At 51.8% G+C, this 26873-nt stretch overlaps 11 protein-coding genes across 11 annotated transcripts; 5 read left to right on the plus strand and 6 right to left on the minus strand.

Annotated features, from left to right (window-relative positions):
* Positions 1–363: 363 nt before the first annotated feature.
* Positions 364–3125, minus strand: T310_1156 (uncharacterized protein; the record flags this gene model as incomplete). The annotated part of the gene is made up of 8 exons (XM_013475955.1): positions 364–636; positions 764–1013; positions 1082–1687; positions 2040–2120; positions 2263–2297; positions 2722–2774; positions 2840–2905; positions 2972–3125. The coding sequence occupies 8 exons, from the start codon at positions 3123–3125 to the stop codon at positions 364–366; spliced, it is 1518 nt and encodes a 505-aa protein (XP_013331409.1).
* A 643-nt stretch (positions 3126–3768) lies between these two features.
* T310_1157 (uncharacterized protein) lies at positions 3769–4666 on the plus strand (the record flags this gene model as incomplete). The annotated part of the gene is made up of 3 exons (XM_013475956.1): positions 3769–3855; positions 3930–4013; positions 4457–4666. 3 exons carry the CDS (start codon positions 3769–3771, stop codon positions 4664–4666), a joined length of 381 nt encoding a protein of 126 aa, XP_013331410.1.
* A 1493-nt stretch (positions 4667–6159) lies between these two features.
* Positions 6160–7005, minus strand: T310_1158 (uncharacterized protein; the record flags this gene model as incomplete). The annotated part of the gene is made up of 2 exons (XM_013475957.1): positions 6160–6875; positions 6954–7005. The coding sequence occupies 2 exons, from the start codon at positions 7003–7005 to the stop codon at positions 6160–6162; spliced, it is 768 nt and encodes a 255-aa protein (XP_013331411.1).
* A 937-nt stretch (positions 7006–7942) lies between these two features.
* On the plus strand, positions 7943–8410 carry T310_1159 (uncharacterized protein; the record flags this gene model as incomplete). Its single annotated transcript, XM_013475958.1, has 1 exon — positions 7943–8410. One exon carries the CDS (start codon positions 7943–7945, stop codon positions 8408–8410), a length of 468 nt encoding a protein of 155 aa, XP_013331412.1.
* A 446-nt stretch (positions 8411–8856) lies between these two features.
* T310_1160 (Anaphase-promoting complex subunit Apc5) lies at positions 8857–11485 on the minus strand (the record flags this gene model as incomplete). Its single annotated transcript, XM_013475959.1, has 5 exons — positions 8857–9608; positions 9827–9933; positions 9985–10578; positions 10625–10718; positions 10768–11485. The coding sequence occupies 5 exons, from the start codon at positions 11483–11485 to the stop codon at positions 8857–8859; spliced, it is 2265 nt and encodes a 754-aa protein (XP_013331413.1).
* A 370-nt stretch (positions 11486–11855) lies between these two features.
* On the plus strand, positions 11856–12901 carry T310_1161 (Phosphoribosylaminoimidazolesuccinocarboxamide synthase; the record flags this gene model as incomplete). Its single annotated transcript, XM_013475960.1, has 3 exons — positions 11856–12005; positions 12077–12452; positions 12519–12901. 3 exons carry the CDS (start codon positions 11856–11858, stop codon positions 12899–12901), a joined length of 909 nt encoding a protein of 302 aa, XP_013331414.1.
* A 752-nt stretch (positions 12902–13653) lies between these two features.
* On the minus strand, positions 13654–15072 carry T310_1162 (hexaprenyl diphosphate synthase; the record flags this gene model as incomplete). The annotated part of the gene is made up of 2 exons (XM_013475961.1): positions 13654–13815; positions 13879–15072. 2 exons carry the CDS (start codon positions 15070–15072, stop codon positions 13654–13656), a joined length of 1356 nt encoding a protein of 451 aa, XP_013331415.1.
* A 696-nt stretch (positions 15073–15768) lies between these two features.
* Positions 15769–17637, minus strand: T310_1163 (uncharacterized protein; the record flags this gene model as incomplete). Its single annotated transcript, XM_013475962.1, has 3 exons — positions 15769–15912; positions 15984–17269; positions 17331–17637. 3 exons carry the CDS (start codon positions 17635–17637, stop codon positions 15769–15771), a joined length of 1737 nt encoding a protein of 578 aa, XP_013331416.1.
* Positions 17638–18507: 870 nt separating this feature from the next.
* T310_1164 (uncharacterized protein) lies at positions 18508–19388 on the plus strand (the record flags this gene model as incomplete). Its single annotated transcript, XM_013475963.1, has 3 exons — positions 18508–18572; positions 18634–19002; positions 19079–19388. The coding sequence occupies 3 exons, from the start codon at positions 18508–18510 to the stop codon at positions 19386–19388; spliced, it is 744 nt and encodes a 247-aa protein (XP_013331417.1).
* A 1161-nt stretch (positions 19389–20549) lies between these two features.
* On the plus strand, positions 20550–22450 carry T310_1165 (Transcription initiation factor TFIID subunit 12; the record flags this gene model as incomplete). Its single annotated transcript, XM_013475964.1, has 2 exons — positions 20550–22139; positions 22196–22450. The coding sequence occupies 2 exons, from the start codon at positions 20550–20552 to the stop codon at positions 22448–22450; spliced, it is 1845 nt and encodes a 614-aa protein (XP_013331418.1).
* Positions 22451–22635: 185 nt separating this feature from the next.
* T310_1166 (uncharacterized protein) lies at positions 22636–26413 on the minus strand (the record flags this gene model as incomplete). Its single annotated transcript, XM_013475965.1, has 10 exons — positions 22636–22682; positions 22770–22779; positions 22864–22875; positions 23051–23073; positions 23391–24353; positions 24428–24598; positions 24651–25262; positions 25322–25841; positions 26028–26098; positions 26275–26413. The coding sequence occupies 10 exons, from the start codon at positions 26411–26413 to the stop codon at positions 22636–22638; spliced, it is 2568 nt and encodes an 855-aa protein (XP_013331419.1).
* Positions 26414–26873: the final 460 nt, after the last annotated feature.

The following is a 26873-nucleotide window of genomic DNA, read 5'->3' on the forward strand; positions in this document are numbered from 1 at the left end:
GTGCAGTGATCTGTCCAGGAGTGTAATTTTCTTATGCAAGCACCGAGATACAGGAAGAGCTAAGGATTCACAGTTCTGATGTCGAAAAAGGTAGCAGCAAAGTAGGTGCCAGGTACCTGTAGGCAACTTTGAAGTTGTACTGACGTATTTGACAGCAGGGGATGATGGTGGATGTACTAGACCGAAAAGGGAGGCTAGCCTCGAGTCTATCAGGCTGGTCCCATACTTCTATCTACAATATGAGGAACCTAGTAGTTTATCTAAAAGATGATAATGGCACGACATTGACATTGTCAGCAACACAGACTGATAGCATTGGAAACTATTAGGTGGTATTGTACTGTACAAGAAGATCAGACCCTCTTAACCTTCACCGATATCCTGTCGTGAGGAGGGTGCGACGTTTTCCGAAGCTGATGCAATGATCTCTGATTTGGAAGCGGTAATTTCTGAAGTAGGTACCGGCATCTTTGGCAGACTCTCGACATCGAACGAAACAAACTGCCGCGTATCCCCGACCCTATCACTCGCCATATATCTCGAGAAAAGATCAGTTGATTGTTTAAGATCCTGTAACGTTTGGAAACTGTGGAGCTTGGTCTTTCGAATGACAAGTCCGTTGTTAGTCACATGAGACTGCAAGATTCTTCCTTGCATCGAACCCATGCAAGAGATTACCATCACCTAAGGAAGTCGCGCCACAGATTGATTGGATTCAAAGTAAAAAATCGAAAATACCACCAAGATACCAAGAGTGACTTACAGGGGTGATGTAATGGCTTTGAAGAGTATCGTGATCAAGTTGTGTCATCATCACCGCAAGAATTGCCAGAATCTCTCCGCGGGAAATCTTCTCATCGCCTGCATAAAAATGTTCCATTGTGATCATGACATGAGGCTCGTTTTCACGCTGTGAATCAGGCGCAATCCATCCTTCTCGGGACGCAAATTCTCGACCATCAATCAGCATGAGAAGAAAGTTCTCATGGACCACGTCGGGGCAATACAATATCCTCTTAGACAAGATTAGAAATCAGTCCCCATTTTATGTTAGTAGAAGAATTAACCAAGAGCTGCGTACTTGTTTCTCCAATTGGCTAGTCGCAAGAGATATGTCCTCCTGTTCCCCTCAGGGACAATTCGCGCACATCCCCCGGCTACCCAGCGCAGATGTGACTCCAACATTTCGGCGCCCGAAATATAGCTCTCGTTACTAGGCTGAAATCGTCCCCACCAGGAATATGTGTTCCTGAGTGACCATTGAGAGTATTCGTCATTCTGGTCGAAGGGGTGAGCTTGTAGTTGGGCGAACGACCACGGCTTGAAGAAGTATTGGTCATTAGATGCCGAATAGGTGCCATCTTCGTTCAGCTCTAGATCCTCAAGGGAGATGTGGAAGGATCTTGCAAGTTCGTCATCGAGATAGAGACCCGGATATCTGTGAACAAGGCTCAAGACCTGGTACAGACTGTCAATGGTTTTGTCGCGGGCTTTGATTCGAGCTTCCTCTTCTTCTCGCTGTCTCCTGGCTTTTCCAAAGCCAAAGCGGCTGGAGAGCTTTCTGATGCGAAGAGATATGCCTAAGCGATGCAGGTTACATTTGTAAGAATGAGTAACATAGACCAAGCGTAGAAAAGTAAGAGAGGCGTCAGCGTTGAGAATGCAAGACCCGATGACCACAGCGGGGCTAGCGCGCCATGAGTAAATTTTTCCTATCAGCCTAATAGACAGAACGAAAAAGAAAAGAAGGAGAGCTCATTTATTCAACGCAAATTTTACTAACGAGTTGTATATCTCCGACTACGCGTCATAGTTGCATATTTTGGCAGTAGGTGACTGCCTAACGGGTCAGCTTGGAGGCCTCAGGCCATTCCATAGACGATGAGTCTATAGGAGGACCCAAACCATGTGAAAAATCATAGGGAAATAAGTCGCTACCAGGTGTCTATTGAACTGGAGACTGATTTCACGTAGACACAGTGTATGTGTGATGAACCTTTTAGGAAAATGCACTAAGCCCAATTTGGATGTACTCATACCTCTCTAGGCAGGTAGTAGTAGTGAATGAATCCAACAGCAAGCTTAAAAATCCCTTCTTTTGCTTGGGGATGTATGAGCATCTTGCATGTATTTTCATGCCTTGCATTTAATAATATATACGACCATTAACCCTGACTTCTACAATAAGAAGCAAAAAAGTACTGAAAAAAAAAGATTAGGGCCCTCTGAACACGTGATTTTGTATCACGAAGGGTCTCTTACATTCTACAAGAATTCTTAAAGACGTCTTTGTCTACCTACATACCAAAGCACATTCGAAAAAGAAAAGGTCATCCAGTCTAGTCAAGACATGGAACGAGTTGAAGGCAAGACAAAGAACGTTCGATACTACACTCTACGATGAACTTTAAAAAGAAAAAAGGGAAAAGAAAACAAGAGGAACTTTGATATGGCTGATAAATTGTTCATTCTGTCTACCCCTGCCTAAATCTACTCACATCCCCGATCTCTTTCCTCCCTACTTCAACCACGGGACAAAGTAACACTTCTTCTTAGCTAACAGCATGAGTTTGAGAGCGACTCACACGCTCAACCAGCAAAGTCAGATTTCAGCGAATAGCTTAGAAGCAGCCGTTGCAGGGCGCCTGTGTGAGATCGATCGGATTAGCACATATATATATCCAGGCTAGTATTTTCGAGTCAGGACAGGACATCACTTACGCCAGCGATGTTGTTTCCGACAGAGGCAAAGCAGGCCAGGTCAGCCAGAATGTCTGCAGAAAGTTCGATTAGTCGAGGTCATGATACTGAGAGTCTCTCCAAACAGGGTGAGTCATACTGGCACCGAGTTCAGCAGCAGCCGCACCGCAGGCAGCGGTTTCACCGGCCAGCGCAGAAACGCACTCTGTTGAGAATCAATCAGTCAGCAGGATGCAAAATCGATGATTGGCAGGGGGATCGATCATCTTACTCAGGTAGCTGCAGCCAAGGGCCTCGAGCTGCTTCATGGCAGCATTCGCGCTGTCGTTGACGCTCTGCATTGCCGCCGAAGCAGTGGTGCCTGGAGCCGCGGAGACGGCAGCAGCAGAGACGAGGAGGGCAGAGACGATGGCGGAGAAGCGCATTTTGATTGTGATAGAAGGTTTATTGTTGTGGAAGTGGAAGCGATAGTTCGGTTTTGAGAGACTTTGGTTTTTGTTTTTTTTTTTTTTGTAAGGCTGTCGCTTGATTGTCTGTGATTGTTATCGATGCTGATGATGAATCGAGTCTGATCGAGGGAAACGTCCACGCCTTTATAACTTTTGCCCTGAAGGCCAAGAATCTATGTCTTGCTCGTATACATCTGAAGGCGCAAACATCAGAATAGTATACGATTTCCTATCTGGGAAGTATCCCTGATGATCGTCAGGTAATTCCCAAAGTATGCACTGCCAGTTCTCTCTCCATATGCAGGGGCCAATCCTTCGACATGGGACTGGCCTCTAACATTCATGCTGAGCTCGTATTCACGTAGAACTTGCCATACTTGTTCTCAGGTTCTCAGGAACCCACATTCTTTTTATGAGTCTAAATACGGATACGAGGAATATTAACCCGTTTCAATTTTCTTAGGTTACATGCGCATTTTATCGATAAATACCAACTCACTGAACACGAGATCATAAGCTATGACCAGATCCAGCAGATAAACTATTTTGGTCTAATTAGATGCTTAATTAAAAGTTGATATGGGGCGCAGCTGATTTGCTGTGCCATCCCCTGCACGACATGCTCCATTTCTGCAAAGCTGGTTGGTTGGGCTCCGTGGATCCTCGTATTGACGTGCATGATCGCCCCCAAAGCTATACGGAAGTAGTAAGTAATCATCTCGGCATTCTGCAATAGGGTCTCCCTACTCTGTAGACTTTACCCCAAAATAACTAGATCAGATATCTGCTGAGATATTAGTGCTGGATTACAGGACTGCCTTTAAGCAGCGGGTTAACTATTCTGATTTTATATACAAATTATCTGTATGGTAGTCGAAGACAAGAATTAAAGAAAAGAAAGACAAAACCGATACCCAGAGAATGAAAAGTTCCTGCCCAAGCATGAGGTCCATCACGAAAACGCGTGCCTCTGTAGGATGGGTATGAACGATCGTTCCTGCGATCCTACCTATCGATATGACAAGTTTAGTTCAGCAGGCTTCTAGAACATGAACGCTGGAAGAAACTTGTCTGGGGACGGCGTCTGGGGAAACTTCAGCCACAGCCGCAGAGCAGGTAGCAAGCTTTTTTCTGCCTACGCCGAACTGGGACCCGCGGTAGCAATCGCAACGTCATATGTTTCAGGACTTAGTAATGATAACTGACATTTTGATGTCCTGGCCTATTGTCGAAGTGGGGTTTACGTTTTAAGCTAGGGTTTAGGGATCCTTCTTAATTTAGACTTATTTCGTATAATCGCAAATAAGGGGTTTGTTCTAGGTCACACGAACATTTTCCCCATTGGCGAGTTTGTTAACTTGACTACCATCGAAGTTTCCACAAGATCTGCACCACAGCAGCTGAAAAATACGAGGTTATCACCAAATTTAGGAACCGTTTACCAAGAAAGCGGGGTCCGGGGCCACATTCCAAGCCACCCGTTCAGCCACTTCTTAATTTTGACTGCACGTGTTTAGAGGTAAGAATAAACGTTTCATCGCAGAGAAACCTACGAGAAGATAATGACAGGTGTCAGCACAACATGTTGGAAATTTACGATATCTTCAGTCAGTGTTGCTGCAGTTGGTTTGTAGTTGGGGACGGTGTTTCCCCACAACCTTTTGGCATCTCCTATCCATCCATTATCTATGATCACCAGGAATGATAGCTACCCCTTCATTTATTACTCCCTTCAAAGCGAGCTTGAAGACTCCGTTTCACGGAAGGAGGCCGACTGAGCCAGAGAGTACATGGCCTAGTAGGTACATTACATCGAGTATTCGACTACTTCAGCTGCTACTACCACCAGACGGCACGGACCCAGCCAAGAAGCACCTCGTATACGTGCCGTGGTCTGCTGAAACGGAATGAAACGGTACTCACAGGGACCGGACAATAAACCCCACAAAGAGCCGAAAATAGAATGGAATACGAAGCTCAGAGATTCGATCCCGTTGTCTTTGCCTACGCATTCTGCAAGGGACTATTTACCTATGAGCAACCCATATTGATCATTATGGTTGATAGTTCTAAATGCAGATAGCAGTATCCAATGATTATTAGGAGCGATCCCACAGACACTGACATCTACCTAGGTGGATACTAACAGGAGGACTTTCATGAAGAGCTCTTTGTACATGCACGGTACCTGCACAGGGCAAGAACATCCAGGGCCCAGAAAAGAAGACTCGGGAAATGACAAAGAACGCGCTCAAACCTTCGCTCAGCTGGATTTTTGTGTGAGCGTGAGTGGTTCGGTGGTAAATGAGGGCCACGATCCATCTGTACGTAATAAAAAATTGAAAGAAAGAAAAGGGGCCAAAAATACTCACCAAAATACAAGCGATTGATACACAACAACCCAAAGAAAAAGTTAAAGCAAAAACATGCAACAGCTGGGATTCGCTGGTGGTCACCCACCCAACTACTAACCAGCCGGCGTGTGGCTTAAGTACGGCTGAGCGGACGGGAAGCCCTGCTTTCCACACCCTATGGTCGCATGTGCTAGAGCATATCAACAAAAGGGTATATATGCAGGTGGCCATGTAGTCGTTTCTCCCGCGATCATGGTAGATGTCTCGCCTGTCGACCCGCGAGATTGCATCTTTCCCGATTGTCGACAGGGTTCTCTAGCCACGTTTTCTCGGTGGACGACTCCACCGTCGTCAAGCACCCTAGGGACCGATGATGATGCCCAACGCGATCACCAGATCGGATCTATGATTGAGCGTCTCGGCTGCCATCCCGCCCGTCCCTGCATTATCCCTCTATGCGAGGTTGCATACTCAAGGAGCTCTTGCATGGACTTCATCCCATCTCAATTAGACTACGTCTAATCGAACAGAAGAAAATGACTCTATCACACAGTAATAGTAGTTCAGGCCATGCCTTCGACTTCAGCAGAGCCTTCTTCATTCAGAATGGTTCATTCCACCATTCCTCACCCAGGTCATTCTCGACTCTCTCCCTCCTAACCAGGCAATTCGTGGATTCTCCGTTTTTCCACCGAACCCGAAGCCGACAATTCCGGTCGAAGACACGCCGTGTTTCCATCCAGCTCATGCTTCCGTGTGCCCTCGTCCATTTCCACGACGGGATGCACTTCGGCAGCTTGCTTCTGCTGTGGAGGTTCTGGTAACCACCTGTCGGCCCGGCTGCGTTTCCGCTTGTACTTGCGGTAGTAGAGAAACACCAGACCAGAAAGAGTTCCAACCAGAGCAACACTGCCAATGGTTCCAAGACTGATGCCAGCTTTGCTTCCAGGTGTTAGTCCATTTGTGTCGCTTGAGCGGCTTACATGGGAAGGGAATGCCGTTGACGCAGCAGCGCTTGTTGCTGCAGAGGTAGAAGATGTACTGCCTGGCAAGAAAGAAGTTACGCTGAAAATCGAGTGGACGACAGAAAACTTCTCCGAGAGAGCGCCGTTCCCGGTACCACTCTGCATCGGAACGAAACTGATTTGATAGCCGTCTCCGTTGGGAATGATGTCTTGCCACGAAGTGAGAGTGTATGTTTGTGCAGGGACGTCGACGTTGATGGCCATCTCGCGCGCGAACTGGGTGGAGTTCTGCACAATGTAGATGTACACTCTGTTGGTGTCGATTTCGGTGTCATAGGTCCAAGTGAGCGCCAAGGGTTGCTGGGCATCGATGATGGAGCCGGCGTTAGGGAACGTGATCCATATTCCTAAAAAGATAGTGTGAGTCGAAATTTGCTAGTTTAGCTGAATAGAGATAAGCTGGAATGCTTCAGAGTTCAGTTCACCTTGTGCCAGACTGATCAGGCAGATGATGACAAAGATGGCTATTAAGGACATGGCAGCAGTCTAGCGTGGCTAGATAGGAGCTGACACCAAGAATGATGAGGAACACAGTGCAGTGTCGAGACTGGAAAGATTGTAGGTAGGTCTCCTCGAGCTCCAATCAGACGAGTTGTGCGCACCAAGGAAAAACGAGGATGGAGGAAACCACATCTTCTGGGGAATTCGACGTGGAGCAAAGCCGGTGGCACCATTCGCTAGCTTAGATGGAGGTAAGGCGGACATCAGCGTCGAAATTCGACTCGGATTCACAGTCTCTGCCGTATTGGGAAGTCATCTGATCCGGAACCAGAATCACCGTGTAAGACCAGTTCAACCTGTCGACAACTGCGAAGTACTCGATTCTTATGTTATCTGTGTCTGTATTTTGTACATTTACGAATAGTGAGATTCCTGCCAGCCATATACATTGAAAAAGAACAGGGTTAGGGCTCGTAACCAGTCATTTCAGTGGACAAGATCCTACGAATCCATCCACTGCTTCAGCAAATATCTCCAGAAAGAGAGCAATGATTATCTACTCTTTCTAGATTCCGCCGATCGCAAGCCTGCTTCTTATTTCCCGTCTACTACTTTTCTTTCACCGGAACTCTCCGCTCAGATGGGATTCGCTCGAGGGTAAAGGCCGGCAGAAACAAAGACAACAACCGCAGCAGCACATAAATACCTCGTGTCTCTCACTTAAGTGCTCAGTGGCCTTCAACAGCTAACCTATCATCCCATCCATCAAAGCTCCATCTTCTTCCTGAGAGATATCTCTCCTCTGGTCCAGGGGAAAACAAAACACCGAAGCTCTCGAAGCTCTCTCTCAACAGCCAAGGTGAGTACAAATCCTATATGAATGACGACAGACTGAACAATTTATTTCGAGATGGACGACAACTGGGTAACCACAAACTTCGACCTCACCCTCCTCGACCGCATCTGCTTCACCATGTACGCCTGCGCATACCGCACCGACGAGAACTCCACCGGCAACAGCGAAGCCCACTGGGCCTTGCTCTTCCAGTACGAGGTGGAGGCCTGCGTACGCGTCGAGATGGCCCAGGGCTACGGGGCCAACGGCCGGGAAGGGAAGATCCACCTGTCCAACGTGAAGCCCTTTGACGCTTCACCTGCATCAAACTGGGGCGGACACATCGTCCAGCTGTTCTACACCCGCAATTTCCCCTCTGTCCAGGACTTCATCGACGTTATTGTCAACGAAGGCCGGGAGAGATACACCTTCACTGAGGAAGGAGAAGGGTCTCGCTTCTGGGCTGCTACCGTCATTAAGGACTTCACCAAGGCGAAGCTCCTGCCCAAGGATAGCGGGGAGGAGATCATGAAGGCGATCAGTTTCGACTGGAGCGGTCCTAATATCTATGATCCTAGGCCTGTTCGTGAGGGAACTTTTGGCTAGTTCAGTCTGGGAAGGCAGTTACAAACGAGAGACCAAGTTTTTGTAGAGACGGGATAGCGACCAGTCAGCTTTGACTCGATGGAGCAGACAAAAGTCGCGAGAGAGAACACAAAATACCAGAGAGAAATATCAATTGAAGTCTTTAAACTTAGGCTCCTCCCAAGCAGGGAGACCAGATCCATAGTAATTAATGAACTGCTTCGAGATACCAAACTTCGTTCCTAGAACGTAAGTAGATCTCAGACGGCTCAAGCTTTCCAACTTATGAAGCTGCACAGGCCCATAATAGTCTCGATTGATTCCTCTGTACCCCTGTCGCTCTAGGCCAGACGCCAGATCATGCTCACGTTACCATTACCTTACCACGTGCCTGCTGTTTACATTCGACGAACCCAAAGTTCAATCCACAATGGTATTATTACAACACTATATTTATCTTGCTTCCACTAATCCTCTCTTTCTGCAGCAGCCTGTCTCTTCAAGTCCAGATATTTAGCCGCGTAGTCGTTGGCCAGAACCGGATCCCCCGACAGATGCATGACTGTCGCCTTCTTGGCCATCATCTCACACTGGCCGGCCAGGTCCTCGATCTCCTCGTACTCGTCGTACGAGCAGTCAATGTACTCCAGCGCGCGCGTCACGTACTCCTTCCTCTTGACAGGGTCGGGGGCGCGCCCGGGGGAAGAATACTCGCCGGCCAGGCCCATGTACGCGTCCACGAGCACCGAATACGAGCGCGCGGTTAGTGAGCGGTCTTCGAATTCGAGGACCTGCGGCATGATGCTTTCCATCATCTCGGCGGCGGCCTCGAATTCCCGCAGACTCAGCAACACGCCCGAAAGCACACCGATGGCTTCCCACAGTGCCGGGAGGACCCGCGATCGGTGGGCGATGCTGGCCGCCCTCATCGCCAGGGAGAACCCGCGCTGTGGCTGACCGGTCTTGTCCATGATTCGGGCCTTGTAGCACAGCAGCTTGATCTGCGTGTAGACGTCAAAGTTTTCCTGCTGCATAGACTGCGCGATCTGCTCGACGATTTTCAGTGCACGGTGGTAGTCTCCCTTGCGAAGGCGAAATTCAATTTCGAGGAACAACAGATTGAGGGAAAGATCGGCGTCGGGGAGTTGCATCTCTTGGAGCTGCGAAAGCAGATGTTCTGCTGCGACGGTGTCATCTCTAGCAAACGAGGCATGAGTCTCTGAAACGAAAATAGACAGAATCACTCATACCTATAAATCTGCCTTTGCAGTTTGAGGATCCCAGAATAATATGACCAATGCTGATTCGCTTTGAGCGAGCGAAGTTTCTCTGGCGAGATGTCATTGATGCGTGCCATGGCCTTTTTGTAACAACCGCTTTGGGCCAACTACACCTGTCAGTGGACAACCAGATAAGTAGAGTAGACAATCTACTTACCAGCTGACAACTTCGAAACGTGCTCTTTAGGTAATCTTCGAATGGCGCTTTGTTCGCGTAGCACTCGCGGAAAATCTCGCAGTTCAAGAGGGCAATATGCGATAGACCTGAGCAGTTAGCCAAACACCGTACAAGCTATCACTGACGGGTTTCCATACCAATTCGAGCAAAGAGAGAAGCCTGGAACAACAGTTGAGGGCCCATCGAAGTCAACAGATTTTTGGTGACATTCAGATGAGAAGCTTTGACGACGTTCTCGAAGACAGACGCGAGGCTTTCTCCCTAGACCGTTTTTCAGTAATGATTCTGAATTCATATTCCACAAAATGCGGAGATATACATTCTGCAATTCGAGCTTGGCCTCACTTAGCTGCGTCGTGCTGAGCAGACTCCACATCTCCGTCTCCTTCGCTTTCGCCTTCAGAAACGCCAGGCCTTCCTTTTCGCTGCCGAGCATGCCCGTGTTTTGAACATCCCTCATCTCCTCGGGAAACGCTTTGCCAAAGTGGTACAGCCAGCTCATGCAGAAGTTGAGACAATTCATATCGTGCGACTCGCGCGCAATGGCAATCGCCTCCTGCATGGCAGAGACCGCCTCGCTGTAGCAGCCAAAGTCGGCCTGGAGGATGGCAAGGTTGAGGAGAGCGTATTGATAGAAGCTGCGGTCACGATTGTGCATCGTGTAGTCGAAATAGCGGTGGAGGTTGTCGAATGAAGACGGGTAATCTCCAGCTCTCCAGGAATCAAGGAATCTAGGAAATCAGTCCAGCTCCAATTAAATAAGAAGCCATCACCTACCGTAAATAATGTGACAAACTCGGAACAGTCACGCCGGTTTGAATGATATGTTCGAGTTGGACTTTCATTTCGTCCGATACTCTCCCACCCAGCCCTGAAAATACGTTAATACAAGCAACTGAACAGGAGCAAGGATTTCTGACTTTGCAACTCTCCAACCTGGAACTCGAGCAATCGCTCAACATCTTTCGTGCTAATGCCAGCCTCCGCTTCCAAGTCGTCCCCAATGTTCCCATACACGACCTGCGCCAGATGGCTGCTGGAATCCACGCCCAGATCGAGCAGGTTGACGTCAATTGCCGTCTGCTCGCTTGACGGATTCCTCCTCGCCCAGGCGCGGAAAGTTGGAAGACGATACTTGATGAAGCCCCTCCAGAGCTTCACCGAATCGTGGAACTGCAACCTCGTGAACTCAAGCTGAGCCCGGCGGACAAACGCACCCAGCGGGGAGCATCGAGTGAGAAGCATCCGGTCTGTCACCGGGGCAATGCCATTGTCTCGGTCTTGGATCTGCTCCTCGCGCGTCTTCTCGACGATGGAGGAGATGTTGGAGAAAAAGACCTCGAGAGCGTCGCAGCAGTCGAGCGACCAGATTTTCTTCAGGAAGAGGTCCCAGATCGAACGACCTGGAATGGATGACGCGTGGGGGGAAAGGGTCTCCTCGAACTCCTGAATTGAGACTGCATGGTTTCGGTCCCGTTTGAATGAGAGGGAGGCCCGTTCTGAGGAGCCCAGCGGGAGGATATGCGACACCAGAAAGGAGAGAACAGGGACAGCAGAGCTGTTGGGGACGACTCCTTCTGTGTACAATGAAACCAGGCACAGCAATGCCACCTTTGACGGTGTCAGGTAGCGGCTCATACTGATTGCTTGGACATGCTCGAAGTTATCCGGTCAAACAGCATCAAACCAGGCCCGCTCAATAACAACACAGCACCATCGAGTCTGTCTGAATTGGCGTAAATAGCCGGTGAATAAATAAATCAAGAGTATTTAGCTTCCTTCATGAACTCGATGGCATCGCCTTGATGGATAATTAAGACTGACCATCTCTATCAAACACGACGCGCATGGCGGAAGGACGCGAAGGTAGAATTCTGCCTGAGGCAGAAACAAGGCAGAAGCAGCTGCCCCGCCAATCCCCGCCGAAAGTGTCGCATGCAAGAAGACTCATCGACGTTCACTCCAATTGATTGTCGCAGAACTATTGCAATTGTCTAGATCACTCACCATGGCGGATGCACTGACAAAGACGGATCTCCAGGGCGCATTGCCGCTCATCGCTCGAGGCAAGGTCCGCGACCTGTACGAAGTCGACGACAAGACGCTTCTCTTCGTCGCGACCGACCGCATCTCCGCATACGATGTGATCATGGAGAATGTGCGCATTGCAATATCATTTCCCGGGAAAAAAAATAAAACAATGCATTGCTGACTTTGATTCTCTCCCAGGGCATCCCCAACAAAGGCGTCCTCCTCACCCTCTGCACAAAAGCCTGGTTCAAGATCCTGCAAGACGCCATCCCTTCGCTGCGCACGCACTTCCTTACCCTCGACCTGCCCCCGCAGATCCCGCCGTCCTTGCGGCCCACGCTGCAGAACCGGAGCATGCAGGTTCGCCGGCTGAAGGTGTTTCCGATCGAAGCCATCGTGCGAGGATACATCACCGGCTCCGCGTGGAAGGAGTATCAGAAATCGGGGACCGTCCATGGCATACCGTTGCCTGCGGGGTTGAAGGAGAGCCAGGCGTTCCCCGACGGGCCTCTGTACACGCCTAGTACCAAGGCAGAGCAGGGAGAGCATGACGAGAACATTCATCCTGATCAAGGTTTGTAAACTTTCGTACCTAATACGATTGCTGTCTCTGTCCCGTGTCTAACAAGAGTTCTCACAGCTGCCGCCATCGTCGGAGAACCGTACGCCTCCAAGATCGCCTCTCTCGCCGTCCAGCTCTACAAGACCGCCCACGCATACGCCTACGAACGCGGCCTCATCATCGCGGACACCAAGTTCGAGTTCGGCCTCGACCCGGAAACGGACGAGGTGGTGCTCGTCGACGAGGTCCTAACGCCCGACTCGTCGCGGTTCTGGCCCAGGGACAAGTACGTGGTGGGACAGAGCCAGGAGAGCTTCGACAAGCAGTACCTGCGAGACTGGCTCGTGAAGGAAGGTCTGAAGGGCAAGGAAGGCGTCCGCATGACCGAGGAGGTGGTGCAGAAGACGGCGGAGAAGTATCGGGAGGCGTGGGAGAGAATTACCGGTGGTACTGAGTCATAGATAGACATTTCTTAAATACAAAAAAAAAAGGTCCGCTGGTCGGATGGATCAGAAATACTCTTACTTATATATGTATACTTTTTTTTTCCTTACTTTTATTTTCCGAGTTGACGCATACCATTGCTTTGAAAAAGCATTGATTGACCTCAGAGATTCACAAGATATATACAGCTGTGAATCTTTATCATAAGAATGACAGCAACAACAGCAAAGCTGCACTCCTTCTAAGCAAACAAAAAACAAAAACAAAAAATGAATGCAGAAAGAACAATCACAGTTGTACAGTGCAGTACTCTACATCCAGAACAGTCAGTCAGTCAGCCAGTCAGTGAGTCAGTCAGTCAATATGCATGCATGCATGTGGTCTGAACAGGACAGAACAGAAAGACACAACAAAAAAGCAGCAAAACTTCACCACCAGTCCCCGCATAAAGGCATCATCTTCCATCACGCCCTGCTGTGCCCCCCTAACTCTAAGCTAATCAAATCAGATCAAACCAGGTCTGCCACAAGCTGCAGACTGGTCTGAACAGTAAAGATAGGTTTGTTTTGCTTTTTTTTCTCCTGTAACATACCACAAAGACACAGAGAGAGAGAGGAGGAGGAGAGAAAGAATAATAGAATAGGGGAGTTAGTTATGAAGGAAGTGCAGCTGAGCTTGCGTTGTTTTCATGCCCAACAACATCCAAGTGTAAATAAATGGGAATTGTTCATCTCCCTCTCAAGAAGCACGATCATAAGTCATTGTCCTTTTACTTCCGTCGCTTCATCGTCTTTTCACACATCTCGATCAGACCGTCCTTGGCCTCGCTTTCAGGGAAATCTTTGATCGCTGCGACTGCCTTGTCCGCAAAGTCCTGGGCAAGAGCCCGGGTCTGCTCAAGGCCATCACTCTTGGCAACAATTTCACGGGCCTGTAGTGGTTGAAATCAGGTCAGCTTGGTTCACCACACCCAGTTGCAGTTGATACAACTCACCCTCTCCACATCCCCTGGATGTGAGAACTTTCTCCCAACCAGAGCCCCCAATTCGGCATTGTTCTTCCATGCAAACAACAACGGGGCCGTCGCAAGACCCAGCTCCAAATCGGCACCCGCAGGCTTGCCCAACTCATTGGCGCTGACGGTGTAGTCGAGCATGTCGTCGACCAGCTGGAACGCAAGGCCCAAGTTGCGACCATAAGAGTAGGCGGCCTCCACGATTTCTGGGGCGCTGTTGCCCAGCAGTGCAGCGGCCCGGCACGATTTACTGATCAGACTGGCCGACTTGAGGTAGGTCTTCTGCAGATAATACGTGATCGTGTCTTCCGTGAAGACCGGGTTAGGGTCATCCGACGCAGTGTTTTTCAGCTGCATAAACTCGCCCTCAACCAGATTGGCAATCACAGTCGCCAGCAGCTCCGTCACTTCGGGATTTCTCAGACGCGCCAGGGCGACAGAGGCCCGTCCAAGGAGGAAATCGCCCGCCAACACGGCCATTTTGTTTCCGAACTGCAGGTTCGCTGAGGTTGCCGACCGACGGGTGACCGCATTGTCAATGACATCGTCGTGGAGAAGGGACGCCGTGTGAATGAGCTCCGTTATCTCCGCCAGCCGTCGCTGGGTGGGCAGAATCCCGTCGTCGTCCGGTAACTCGGAGTCCACGGATGGTGCAGTCAGGGGGCTGATGTCTGGATTTGTATCCGCGAGCACCAGTGGTGAGCTGATAGGATCACTGATGTACGACGATGAAGTTGATGGCGGTGGGTGCGGGTTTCTCGGAGCCAGCGCCGTGGCCCGCGACATGAGCAGGACCAGCAGCGGACGCACATGCTTGCCCTCGCTCCAGGTATAGTACTTGGCGACCTTATCCAGCATCGGATGTCCTGATCCCAGCAGCTTTCGTATATTCTTCGTCAAGAACTTCAGTTCCTTTCCGACGATACGCAATGGATCGACCGAGATGCCAGATGGAGGTTTGGGGAGGCTCTTGGAGAACAGGGTCTGCGCGGCAGAGACGGCCGCGCCGATGGGAGACACATTTTTTCGACGGCTCGGATGGTATTTTCGTGAATTGAAGGGCTTCAGGCTGCACAGGAGCTCATCCTGCAGGCATTGGGAGCATATCGAGGTCGACGGCACAGCTCGAGGCGAGAGCAGCAGCCCGGACGCGCGGACAGATCGAGCTCTCATGCTCAGCAATTGAGAGCGAGACTCAGAGAGAAAACATACAAGACTAAGAGCACTAACGACTAGGGTCAGCACAAGGGCGGGATATCAAGAACCGGCGTGGCTGCTGGTGTCGAGTGACTGCGGACGACTTTTTGCTGGCGTGTGGCAGGCCGGAATTTGCTGGGCCCAAGATCGGCCGGAGGTCCAGCCATCGCCGAGACACTCGCCGGCCCGGAGCCACCGTGCCCAGCACAGCTCCAGCGAGTCAAGCTCCCGGATCAACCCGGAAATCTTTTGCGATTCTAGAAAGCCGCATTACATCAATCTCTACACCAGCCCCCCGCTGCAGTGAATAAATACGGGCGATTCAGAATGCACAGATCAATTGCACACGTGGTCTAGCATCAGACTACAAAACACAACACAACAGTAAAGGCGGCAGCGGCCGAAAACACCCGGTCGACGGACTGTACATACACACCCAAACTGTCCCATCAACCTAGAGAGTAAACGACAACCTAAGGTAGCAAAGAAACAAGCCCATGACGAGATGATGCGGCCGAGATTAGCCAGTTCTGCGCAGTGTCTCCCCCTGCGCAGCCGGGGTGATCACAAAGCGTGCAATAAAAACACATGAGTTCGAAAGACCTAGCACCACCAGCAGAGCGCCCTGCTGGACGCACAACAAGTCATTATCCCCCCCTTGCCCGAGATAGATCAAATGCCGTCAAAGTCACCGCCCGCGTCATCCTCGTCCATCTCTCCTTCCTGGATCTCCTTGGCCAGCTCCCGCTCCCGCTCCCGCGCCTCCTGCGCATTCTTCAACTCCAAACGGTGCTGGTTCATCGGGAATCGCATCGCCTAGAGAAATGGTCAGATTCCGGATCGAGACTTTTTCCGTAGGAAGACTGAAACGATAAGGGTTTGCATACCTTGACACTCTCGTCATGAAGGGCCAGACAGGCTTTAATCCGTGCATGGAAAGCCTCGCTGGGCTCGCTGGTCAAGTAGATGTCACCAACCTCCTTGCTCTGCATATAGCCTTTCTCGTGGTCAATCGAAGCCTCGATGACGCCATCTCGAATGGCCTTGGCGACGATATATTCGGCTGATTCCTCGCTGTCCAGCCCGAGACGGATGCAAATATCGCGCAACGAAATGCGGGAGTACGCAAGGGACATCACCCGAAGGCCGGTCTTGATGACATTCTGTCGCAGCCGCAAGATCAGGGTGTAGGTCCCGTCTTTCCGGAACGTGGCGCCGTGGGTGTTGACGATATTCAAAAACCCATCGAGGTCTCCGACGCTCACCGCACGCACCAAGAGGAAGTACGGATGCAGAGCCCGCTCCAGGGACGGCTGGCGGAAGATGGAGCGGTCGGGGATGTCGCCCATCAGGAGATTGACAATGACCAGGTGCTTCGTGGAGGCCTGGTAGAAGCCGCTGGCACTGTAACTGGACGGCGACTTGCGCGTAGCCCCGGTAAGGTGTTCATGTGCTTCGCTGTACCGCAGTTGAATGGCACGGATACGGCCCAGGTAGTACAAATATCGAGCGATCTGGTTGTTGGACGCAGAGGCCGGGAAGGTGTTGTGTGCGATGAGCAGGTCAGCCTGAGTGACGTGCGATGTCGACAGGTAGTTACGCAGCAGCAGCGTGATGACGGTGGCCTGGATGTCCACATCCTTGCGAAGCACGGCAGTGCGAAGAGCAGCGAGCAAGGGCTTGCGGATGGAGATGACCGCAGCGGTAGGGGACGGAGGCAGCGGAGCCAGTTGCTCGTAGAACAGAGAGTAGTAGAAGTACACGCGAGCCGCCAGCGAATCTAGCGTTCTCCGGTTCAGAGTCCGCAACCGCTCTACCAGTTTGCTAGAGAAGTCGGCGCCCCGCTGGATCTCCTTGTGATCGTAGAGATAGATCTGGACCAGGATGGACAGGTACATGTCGACCTCGGGTAAGATCTCCCGCGCGACCGGCTTGGACTTATCCGAATCCAGCTCCATCTTCGCGCCGTCATAGGCGCCCGCCTTACCGATCGCCTCCAACAAAAAGGAAGCCGTCTGGTGCGAGCTGGGATATGTGTCGACAATGACCTCCGCCAGGACGTCCGGGGTAATATGTTTCCGCATCGAGGATATCGACCGCAAGACGCGGAGGGTAAATCTGGGGTCGAATTGGGTCACCGCGCGCTCGAGGAGATTGAAGTTGTTCTTGATATCTGATGTTCTTCACCGTCAGCGTCCATGCACCTCCGAGCAAGCATGCTGCGCCGAGCTCACCTTGCACTGCCTTGGCGCGGGGATCAATCTCGGGCTCTGTCTCCTTAGCCTCCTTCTCTTCTGTACCCTCCATGGAAACGTCTCCCTCCTGATCCTTCTTAGTATCCTGACCAGGCTGTCCGGATAATCGGGAACCCTTGGATGGGGGCACTACAACAGTCATCTCGTCACCATCGCGGTCCTTGTTGGTTTGGATGGACGATGTAGGCCCACCTGCCGTGTCCTCTTCCATCTCCACGTCCTCGACCCCGTTGACACCGTTTTCCACGGGCTCAGAGCCGTTTGCGTGCGGCTGGTCGCCGCCCATGGGGTTAGAATTGCTGGCGCCTTTGCCAGCGGCGCCTTTCTTGGCCGGGGCGGATTTGGCCTTGTTCGCAGCTGACCGGGTCGTCGGGGCGGCCTTGTCCTTGTTGGACGTGGAACTCTGCGAGTTGGAGCGGGCCTTTTCGCCGTTTGTGGAGGACGAGGTGTCGGACTTGCTGTTCGACCGCAGGGAACGCCTTTCAACAGGCATATTTGCAGCTGGGAGAGCTAAGCTCGGGACGACGGACCGACAGCACCGGTTTGAGGAAGGGGGGCTCACCAACCAAGCGAGAACCTCAAAGCAAGCCAGGTGCCGCGGAAGGGAATACGATGGGGGAAGGGGAGGCGATGGAGAGAGGAAGGGAGCGAAGAAGGGACTTGATGAAGGGTGATGTCAAGGGTGGTGATGTGATGGAGCGAGAGAGCAGGCGAGCAGCGGCAGCAGAGCAAGCAGGCTGACCCGAAGAGGCGTCAGCGTCGCGCCTGGCGAACGGGATCGAGCGAGGCGGCTGAGTCAGCAAGATTGCCGCCCTGCCAGTGTCACACGAGCGGCCTGGGCCAGCTGGGCAGGTGCGTCGAGTGCAGATGTCGTACGAGATCTGAGTTGGAGGGTGCAGCCTTGCCTGAGCAGGATCGCTGAGGGAGGAGGAAGAGCTGTGCTGGCAGTGCTGCGTTGTCATCGACCTGAGGCGATCGATCTCGCGGTGTCTCTGCCTGAGGCCGGAAAAGACAGTCGCAGGCTTGGCATTGGGCTGTTTGCTTTGTTGACAGCAACAACAAATCAGGCATGCGACGCCTGGTAGGCTGTCACTACTCTACGTGCTAAATAAATTCCTGAACAACCACCAGAAGAGACTAGACGCGCCCTGTCACGATGTCGCTCCTCGAGAGCCATCTGGAGCAGATCAGCCTCTCTGCCAATGCCATCTCAGAGCTGGCGTAAGACCGCTCCGTCGTGCTGTCTGCTCTCCGCGTACTGATCGTGCATATCTCCCCGCAGGTTTCCCCCGCCCAAGATCTTTACCAATGCCTTGCTGAACTCCCACGACATCACCGCCCTGATCAGGGACACCGAGGCACATGAACGCGCCCTCTTCTCCATCGACCCGTCTGCCAAGTCCCTGTCGTCGTCCCAGAGACGGGCCACGCGACGAGGCACCGTCTACCCCTCCGAAGGAGCGGGCGAGTCCATGGCCAGTCGCATCTACGCTGCACGAAACAACAGGAATCAATCTGCGGTGGCCCGGGTGCTGGGGGTCGACATGATGGAGGAGATCAAACGCTCTAGCAGCGCCTCCGCCAGAGCACCGCGGGGAGAGATCAACGTCGAGGTCCTCCTGAAAGGCGCCGAGAAGCTATGCAACGTCTAGTCAGTAGCTCCCCAGCTGGTTCTCTCCATCTGCGTGCACATCCATTGCTGACCAGAGTCCTCACGGTGGATCTAGTCCCATTGCCGGTGCTGCCGAGAAAATCTCCACGCTGCGCTATCGCTACCAGCAAGTAACCGAGTCCCTTGCTCAGCTCGAAGCGCGGGTCGCCGCCAATGCCGCAGAACTCGAACGCATGAGCCAGGCTTATGGCCACGATGACGACGACTTTGAGGACTTGGACACGCCGCAACAGGAAGTGGTGAATGTCACAGATGAGGACATTGCGCGAGAACTCGAAGAGATTCGCAAACTGGAGCGAAAGAAGCGCGCTCTCGAAGAACGAGTGTCTGGGATGGAACGAGATCTGGGCGGTCTGATGCGATGAGTGCCTTATCAGCATAGCGCGCAACCAGACAATAACAGATTACAAAGGAGACTACGCCCCTGAGGAGGTCTATAGCACTTGTCGGGGGTTGGCAGCTCGAATGCAGCAGTTTCCTGTGCCCTGCTATGTTTCTGGATGTCCAGGAACGAAACATTGGGAAGTCTGCATTCCTTTGCTTCGACCAGGTCCAGTTAAAGGACTGGTCAGTTCGACTATCCATTGTGATGCTACGATGAGGTATGCTCATCTTCAGATCAAAAGGGAAGTGCTAAAACTCTACCCTGGAGACTTGCATCTACTGGGTTGTCGGCCCAGACAAGAATGCAAGTCGGTTTAGAGATGACGTCTGACGTCTCTCATGGGGTCAGACAGGGCAAAGCAATAGAACACAGCACAATTTACAAAGGACCTGTGACGAAGATATTGCAGATTTCACAGCTTCACCAGCGAGGTGGGAACTGAAGGCGAAAGATGTCATGATTAAGCAGTTCATGAGGAATCTCAAATAGCTACAGTACTAAAAAGAAATTACCTGCCATTGATATAAAGTAATTTTATCTTCAGTTGGAAGTGTGCATTCACTTGCTAAGTGCTGAATTTGACTTGTGCATGATGTTTTCTTTAACGTAGCTGTCATTCACAACGCAGTGAATAAGGTACCTGAGGTAACCTTACTAGTGTAGTGGTAAGACATACGCCATCGGAGATTGCCTTGACACAACGGCAACTTACCTACATGTGAGGCTGGAACCGCTCAATTAAATCTAAAGACCCTGAGAAGAGTAGTCTCAGTTAATAGATCGTAGGTGAATTCACATGGGAGGGGCCTTTGACTGTAGTTGAAACAAAGCTCGCTGTCTGTAGACGCGCCGGCATGCCAAGCCTCCGCTATGCAGGAGGGGAAAAGCTTCGATCTCGACGGACGTCCTGCCACCGCGGCCCTCATTGCCTCTCGCGTCATTCCAGTTCTATCCAGAGCCCAGACTTTCTGGCTGACTTTCTCCCGACTCATTTTTCTGGTGGCCATCAGCTGTAGTTTATTCATATATACCTGATCTCGTCCTGCTCAGGGGGTCCTGGAGGCCGACTGAGTCGAAGCTTCCGTCGTTCTGCATCACCCAAAGGACGAACCGTCCATCAATCGCAAAGGCTGTCTACAGGATGGATGGCTCGGGCTCTTCGGCTCCTTCGAGTCAGCCGCAGCAGCAGCAACAACAGCAGCAACAGCAGCAACAGCAACAGCAACAGCAACAGCAGCAACAACAGCAGCAGGTCCCTCCTCAGCAGCAGCCTTCGCTGATCCGCACCGACCAAGTCCAAAAGCTACCTCATCTTAATGACCAGCAAAAGCAGCAGCACACGCAGCTCGTCCGCGGTCTCTGGGAGATTCTGAGCACGCGGGACCCGTCGAGTCCTGAATATCAAAATGCCCACATGCGGCTGACCCAGGTGTCGCAGAGCCTGATGAAGGGCATGCGCATGTTCCAGCAGCGGTTCCAACAGCAACAGCAGGCACAGGCAGCCGCGACGGCAGCCCAACAAGGCCAGCAGCGGGCGCAGGCTACCAATCCGCAGTCGTTTAACCAGCTCCTGCCCCAGATCCAGAATAAAGTCAACAGTCTCCACTTCTTCCTTCCTCCGAATATCAGCAAGGAGCAGATGCAGTCGTGGCTTCCCGAGGCGAGGTTGCGGTATGGCATCGCGCTGCAGAAGCAGGAGATCGGACGCGTGCGTTTGGCGGAGCTGAAACAGCAGTGGAACCAGCGTCAGGCTGCCGGCAACATGACGCAGGAGGAGATGCAGGAGTTTAAGAACAGGCAGATGGCGGCGGAAAAGCTGTACCGCGAAGGGAGCGATTTTCTCAACAAGTTCAAGGAGCAGCAGGAGAGCTTCAAGGCAGCGCAGCAGAATCAGCAACTCAACAGAGCGGCGCAGGGTCAGGGCCAAGCCCAGCAGGCTGCTCAGGCAGGCGGCGATCAGGCTACGACAGGCGACAATCGTCCTCCGACTACAGCAGCTCAGATGCATCCTGGGCAAGCACAACCTGCACCGCACACAATCAACTCTGCTGTCAACGCTGCCCGTCACCAGGCAGGGCAAGCAGCCATGTCGCCAGCAACGTCGCAGCCCGGGCAGCAGGGCCAGACACCCACCACACAAGCGCCAGTTCCTACCCCCACCGCCCAGCAAGCACCAGCAGCTCCTGGGACTCAGAACGCGTTCAACCAGGCGCCTGGTCAGCCACAGCCACAACAAAATCAGCCCGCACCCCAGCAGCCTGAAGGTGTATCTGCGCCGGGGGCTGCCCCTGCCCAACCTCCCAATCCTCAGGGCCCTCCCCGTCCACTCTCCCACCAGGCAGCGATGGCCCAGGCCGCCCAAAATTACTCCAACGCCAACCAGCAGCAGAATGCGGCCCAGTCGGCTGCGAACCCTCATGGCCATCCCCCAGGCTACATGCAGAACCGGTCCACTGAGAACACGACTCGTAACATCAACATGGCCATTCCCAAGAACCTCAACGTGCCGCCTCCAGAGCCCGTGGCGATGGGCCCGTCGCGCCCTACGCTGTCTGGCGGTCCTGGCCACGGCGCCATGGGTGTGATGGGCCAACCAGCCATCCAGAAACATCCTGGCTATGTGCTCGAGGGCGAAGGCCAGCGAGTGTTGAGTAAGAAAATGCTCGACATTCTGGTGCGCCAAGTTACTGGAGGCGGAGAAGGCGAGGGGCTCACCCCGGACGCCGAAGAGGTAAGATCTACCACACTCTATCAATTCTTGGCAAGTGTCGCAGCTAACAAGCGTAGTTTATTCTTCAAATGGCCGACGACTTTGTCGATGACGTGATCACTGCCGCCTGTCGTCTGGCGAAGCTCCGTCCCTCGTCGACGCTCGAGATCCGCGACATCCAGCTCGTGCTGGAGCGCAACTACAACATGCGGATTTCGGGCTTTGGGACCGACGACCTCCGCACGGTCAAGAAGCCACAGCCAGCGCAGGGCTGGATGCAGAAGATGTCTGCTGTCCAGGCAGCCAAAGTGACCCAGGGAAAGGCAGAATAATATATCCATTCAGCTGTCACGGTATCACTTCATCACATCCGGTGGTCTTTTTTTCCTAAATTAATCCCGCATACCTGGCGTCGGAGGATTCTGGTTCTGACATGGAGTTGGTGGCAGAGTGATAATTAAATTACAGGGGTATTTCTTTGGTCTGGAGTTTGTTGGGAGGCTCATTCTAATTAAAATTAATCAATCTCATTCATTCTCAAACGTAAAGAAATCGACTGGTTGACTACAATCATATCATGTAGATCATGTAGATATATATCTAACCTGGGTTATTAATAAACCAGAAGAATTGAAGTAGGTGTGTACATACCTACGGTAACCTACCTATGTAGGTCGACAGGTGATATCTTAATTGAACGCACATACACACATATATACAACACAGGTACACACATACAACATACATCTGTACTGTACTGTACACATTCAGGCAGGGATATATATATATATATCTATTATATATGGAGTCCATCAGACACAAGAAAAGCCCATGATGAGATGAGAGGAAATGAAATGAGATGAGATGAGATGCTATATATTTGACAATGAATTGACAATGAATATACCTAAATACTTATGTACAGTACATACATACATGTATACATACAATAATCCTGCATTCAGCATGTCCATTCATTCATTTATTTATTCGTTCATTCATTCATTCATTCATTCATTCATTCATTCATTCATTCATTCATTCATTCATTCATTCATTCAAGTCCGATTAAATGGGCATTTGAATGAGCTGCGACTCTCACAAACCCTCCCTCAACGCAGATAGATGCCCTGTTGAGATCAGGACCGCTCTGGGCCTGACTCTAACCCTGACCCTAGACTGCAGACGCAGACGCAGACGCAGACCTCGACCTCGACCTCGATCTAGAGGTTTTCTCCCTCTCAAACGACCTCCGCCACACCCACTCCTTACCTTGCCTCCCCTGCTCATGCAACCACTCTGCGTCTTCCTTCTCGACCATCACCCCGCTGGTGCGGCCCGCAGAGCTGCTGCTCCATCGTCGCTGACCGGAACTGTTGCTTCGACTTCGGCGTTGGTGGCGCTGTATTGCTGCTGCGATGATGTTGATGTTGCTGGGGTCGTCGATTACTGCTGCTGCTGCTGCTGCTGCTTCTCCTTGCAGTAGCTTGATATGCTGTCCAGAGCCAGGTATGCTAAGACGGCTAGGATCGTGCTTCGCAGTATTATTATTGGTATTAGTATTGCCTGGCTGCCCTGCAGCCGGCGCAGCAGGAGCGGCGAGAATCTCTGCGACTTCGACGAGGCCGTCTCCGACTGAGTGGTCTCCGCTAGCAGGGTCCTCTCCTCCATCCAAGTCATCGTCCATCGTCGTCGTCATCATCGGACCCATCTCCGTGTCCAGGACGAACGATCTCTGAATCTGCTCCGTCCACCGGCGCGAGAGATAGCGCTTGATGCGGGAGATGGTATCTAGCCCGCCGCCACCACCGTCGCCGCAAGCAAGAATGCCTCCGGTAAGAATATTCCCACCGTCATCGTCATGCGCAACGCGAATCGTCTTCTCAGGCCGCAGCCACGACCGGATCAGCGCCCATTTCAGCCGCGCAATGCGCCCCTTGGGCACGACGTGGTCGCGCGGTCCGGTCCGCGACCACAGCGCCGGGTTAGTCCGGGCCATCTCGTGGAAGAAGCGCTCGTAGACGGCGCGCTGGTAGGGGGTCTGGCGGTGGCGCGACGAGGCGAGGCGTTTCATCAGGAAATACACGGCCAGGACGACGATCATGAAGGGGATGGCGGCGACAAAGTACCATTTGATGCTGGGGTTGTTGGCGAAGGTGTCGACGTTCATGCCGAAAAACCCAACGATAAACGTCAGGGGAAGAAAGATGAACGTGATCCAGCTCAGGCGCCACACTTTGTTCAGTTAGACCAGACCCAAGTTACAATATTGTTTTACTTAAACGACAGGTCCGACAGATCTGACTTACTGCTCACGCCCAATTCAAGACTGTGTCGACTATCCCGGATCGACACGCTCTGGTACAGCAACGAGATCATCGACTCGGTGGGTTTGACCAGATCTTCCGTCACGAGGTTCGTCAGGCGGTCGAATTCGCCGGGGATGTCGTCTAGCCAGTTGTCTTCGGGGTCGACGTCATCTAGAAATAAATCAGGTCAGTATTCTTGCATTCGTTCTGCGAATATACCCACCAGTCAACTCATGAAGCTGAGTCCTCATATCATGCATCACACTAATATGCACATTCAGCAGCTTCTCGACCTTCAGCCACAGACTCGAATTGGACCACAGCTCCGGCGCGCGCGACTCGTCAGCCGGATGGTCATAGATCCTATCCTCGAGGATGCTGACGTGCGTGACAGCCTTGTCGAGGAAGCCATCCCACGTCGCGATGACGGCCTTGAACACGTCGCTCATGATGGCCTTGCAGCACTGCAGCGCCAGCTGCTCGTCGTTGGCGGCGACGGGGTCCCTGCTCTCGAAGGCCAGGTGGAACGGCAGGCGGCGCCAGCGGCACTCCCATTCGCGCCGCGCAGCGATCAGCGTGTCTTCGATGCTCCCTGAGTGCGAATTGTCGAAGATGATGATCGCGTTGCTGTTGTCGAGTGTCCCGAGGCGGGGGATGTCCTTGTCCTTGAGGTCGCCATTCGCGATGACATTGTCGCTGTCCTTGGTCCCGCCGTCGTAGACGTAGGGATCCTTGATATCGATCTCATCAAGAGGGATTTCCGACACAGCCATCTTGTGCTGGATATAGCAGCTCACGCGCTGCACGTAGACGTCATGTATGCAGACGGGTTCATCTGGAGTCTCAGCATATACGTCCGAAGGATCCTCGAAGAAAGAGATATTCCGGTCCTACCATTCTCATCATAAGAATTCAACCGCACCAACCGATCAGACTCATCCGTCACCGTCGTCGCCGTCACAGGATCCCTTGTCCGAGACGTCTTGACATAGTCCAGGCCAAACGAAGTCCTACTGACCCCCCTCCAGGGATCATACTGCACCTTCCACGTCTTTCCGTTAAGGAAGGGCTTCCCGCCACGCAGCTCAGGCTTTTTGAAGCGAACATAGCGGCCGAAATCTGTCCCGACCAGGTCATTATCATTGTTCCGGTTATTCTTGCTGCTGAAGTTACTGTTACTGTCAATGTTGAACTTTCGCAGAAGAAACTGCGTCGCCCACTGCGCGTTCTGAACGTGAATGACGCGCAGCGCGGGTTCGTCTTGCTGATTATGATTCTGCTGATTATGATGATGGCGATAGAACCTCCGCAGCGCATCAAGACTGTAGATCTCCTGCGCCGTGACCTTGCGGATGTGAGAGCCGGTGTTGTCTACGCCTCTTGTCAGAAAAATCGTCCGTATAATCATCTTTTTCTGTTTAATAGTATACCACTCCTCGCAAAATCAATCAACAACACTCGACCAGCCCTGGGATCGATCTCGGCATAGTCCTTGTGCCATTTCAGGCCCGGACTGCGGGGTCGTCGATGCTTTCCTGTCGTCGTCCAGATATTCGTCAGTGAAAAAAAAAATCAAAATAAATGTTAACACGATACATACCACCGCGAAAACCCTGCCCTTGCTGCTGCGTTGACCCTGCTGCTGGTCCTCGTCCTCGTCCTCGTCCTCGACTATTATTGATATTAATATTATTATTCTCCGCAGGAAAGGGAAAGGTATACACCCTCTCCGCTACACGAGTGCGAGAGCGAGAGCGATCTGCAGGATTCATTCAATCAATCCATTCATTAGCCTCGAAATTAAACAATACTCAGCACTGAACTGGACTGGACTGGACTGGACTCACCTCGTGTCGTGCCGCCGTCCGTTGGGGACGTGGACGTGGACGTCTCTGTGACAGTGACGGGCGGAGCTGGAGCAGTAGCAGTAGCAGTAGCTGGAGGAGTCTTCTTTGCAGATGCGTCGTTGTCGTCGCTCATAGTCATGGCGTATCGGGAAAAAAAAACATCAGTTGTCTAGTCTAAGTAGGGAAGAATCCCATCCAGTAGGTAAGTATGTAGTATCATGAATGAATTAATTATAAATTTAATTAATTTAACGTAGGTAACTACAAAGAATCACGATTCGATTCGATTCTACTTGGTAAATAAATACCTATCTAACTATAAATAATATACGTGATAAGACCATTAATGGAGGCTGACAGGCTGAGCCAACCCGCATACCCCTCACGAGTCACAGGCTCACAGCTCAACTCAACCGAGTCAACTCAGCGCGGCAGGGCGCAACCTCACTCAACCCGCGCGTGGTTTTTGTTTATTATTTATTTCAGTATAGTATGGTTATGCACGAACCAACGAAATGAGAGTTTACGAACTGTTTTAACTGTTTTAACTCTGCCTGTCTTGTCTGTCGGGGAGGCGGGACGAAATAATTAATTATTAA

This window comes from Rasamsonia emersonii (assembly GCF_000968595.1).
Source record: "Rasamsonia emersonii CBS 393.64 chromosome Unknown ctg1118621759978, whole genome shotgun sequence".
Classification (NCBI taxonomy): Eukaryota; Fungi; Ascomycota; class Eurotiomycetes; order Eurotiales; family Trichocomaceae; genus Rasamsonia; species Rasamsonia emersonii.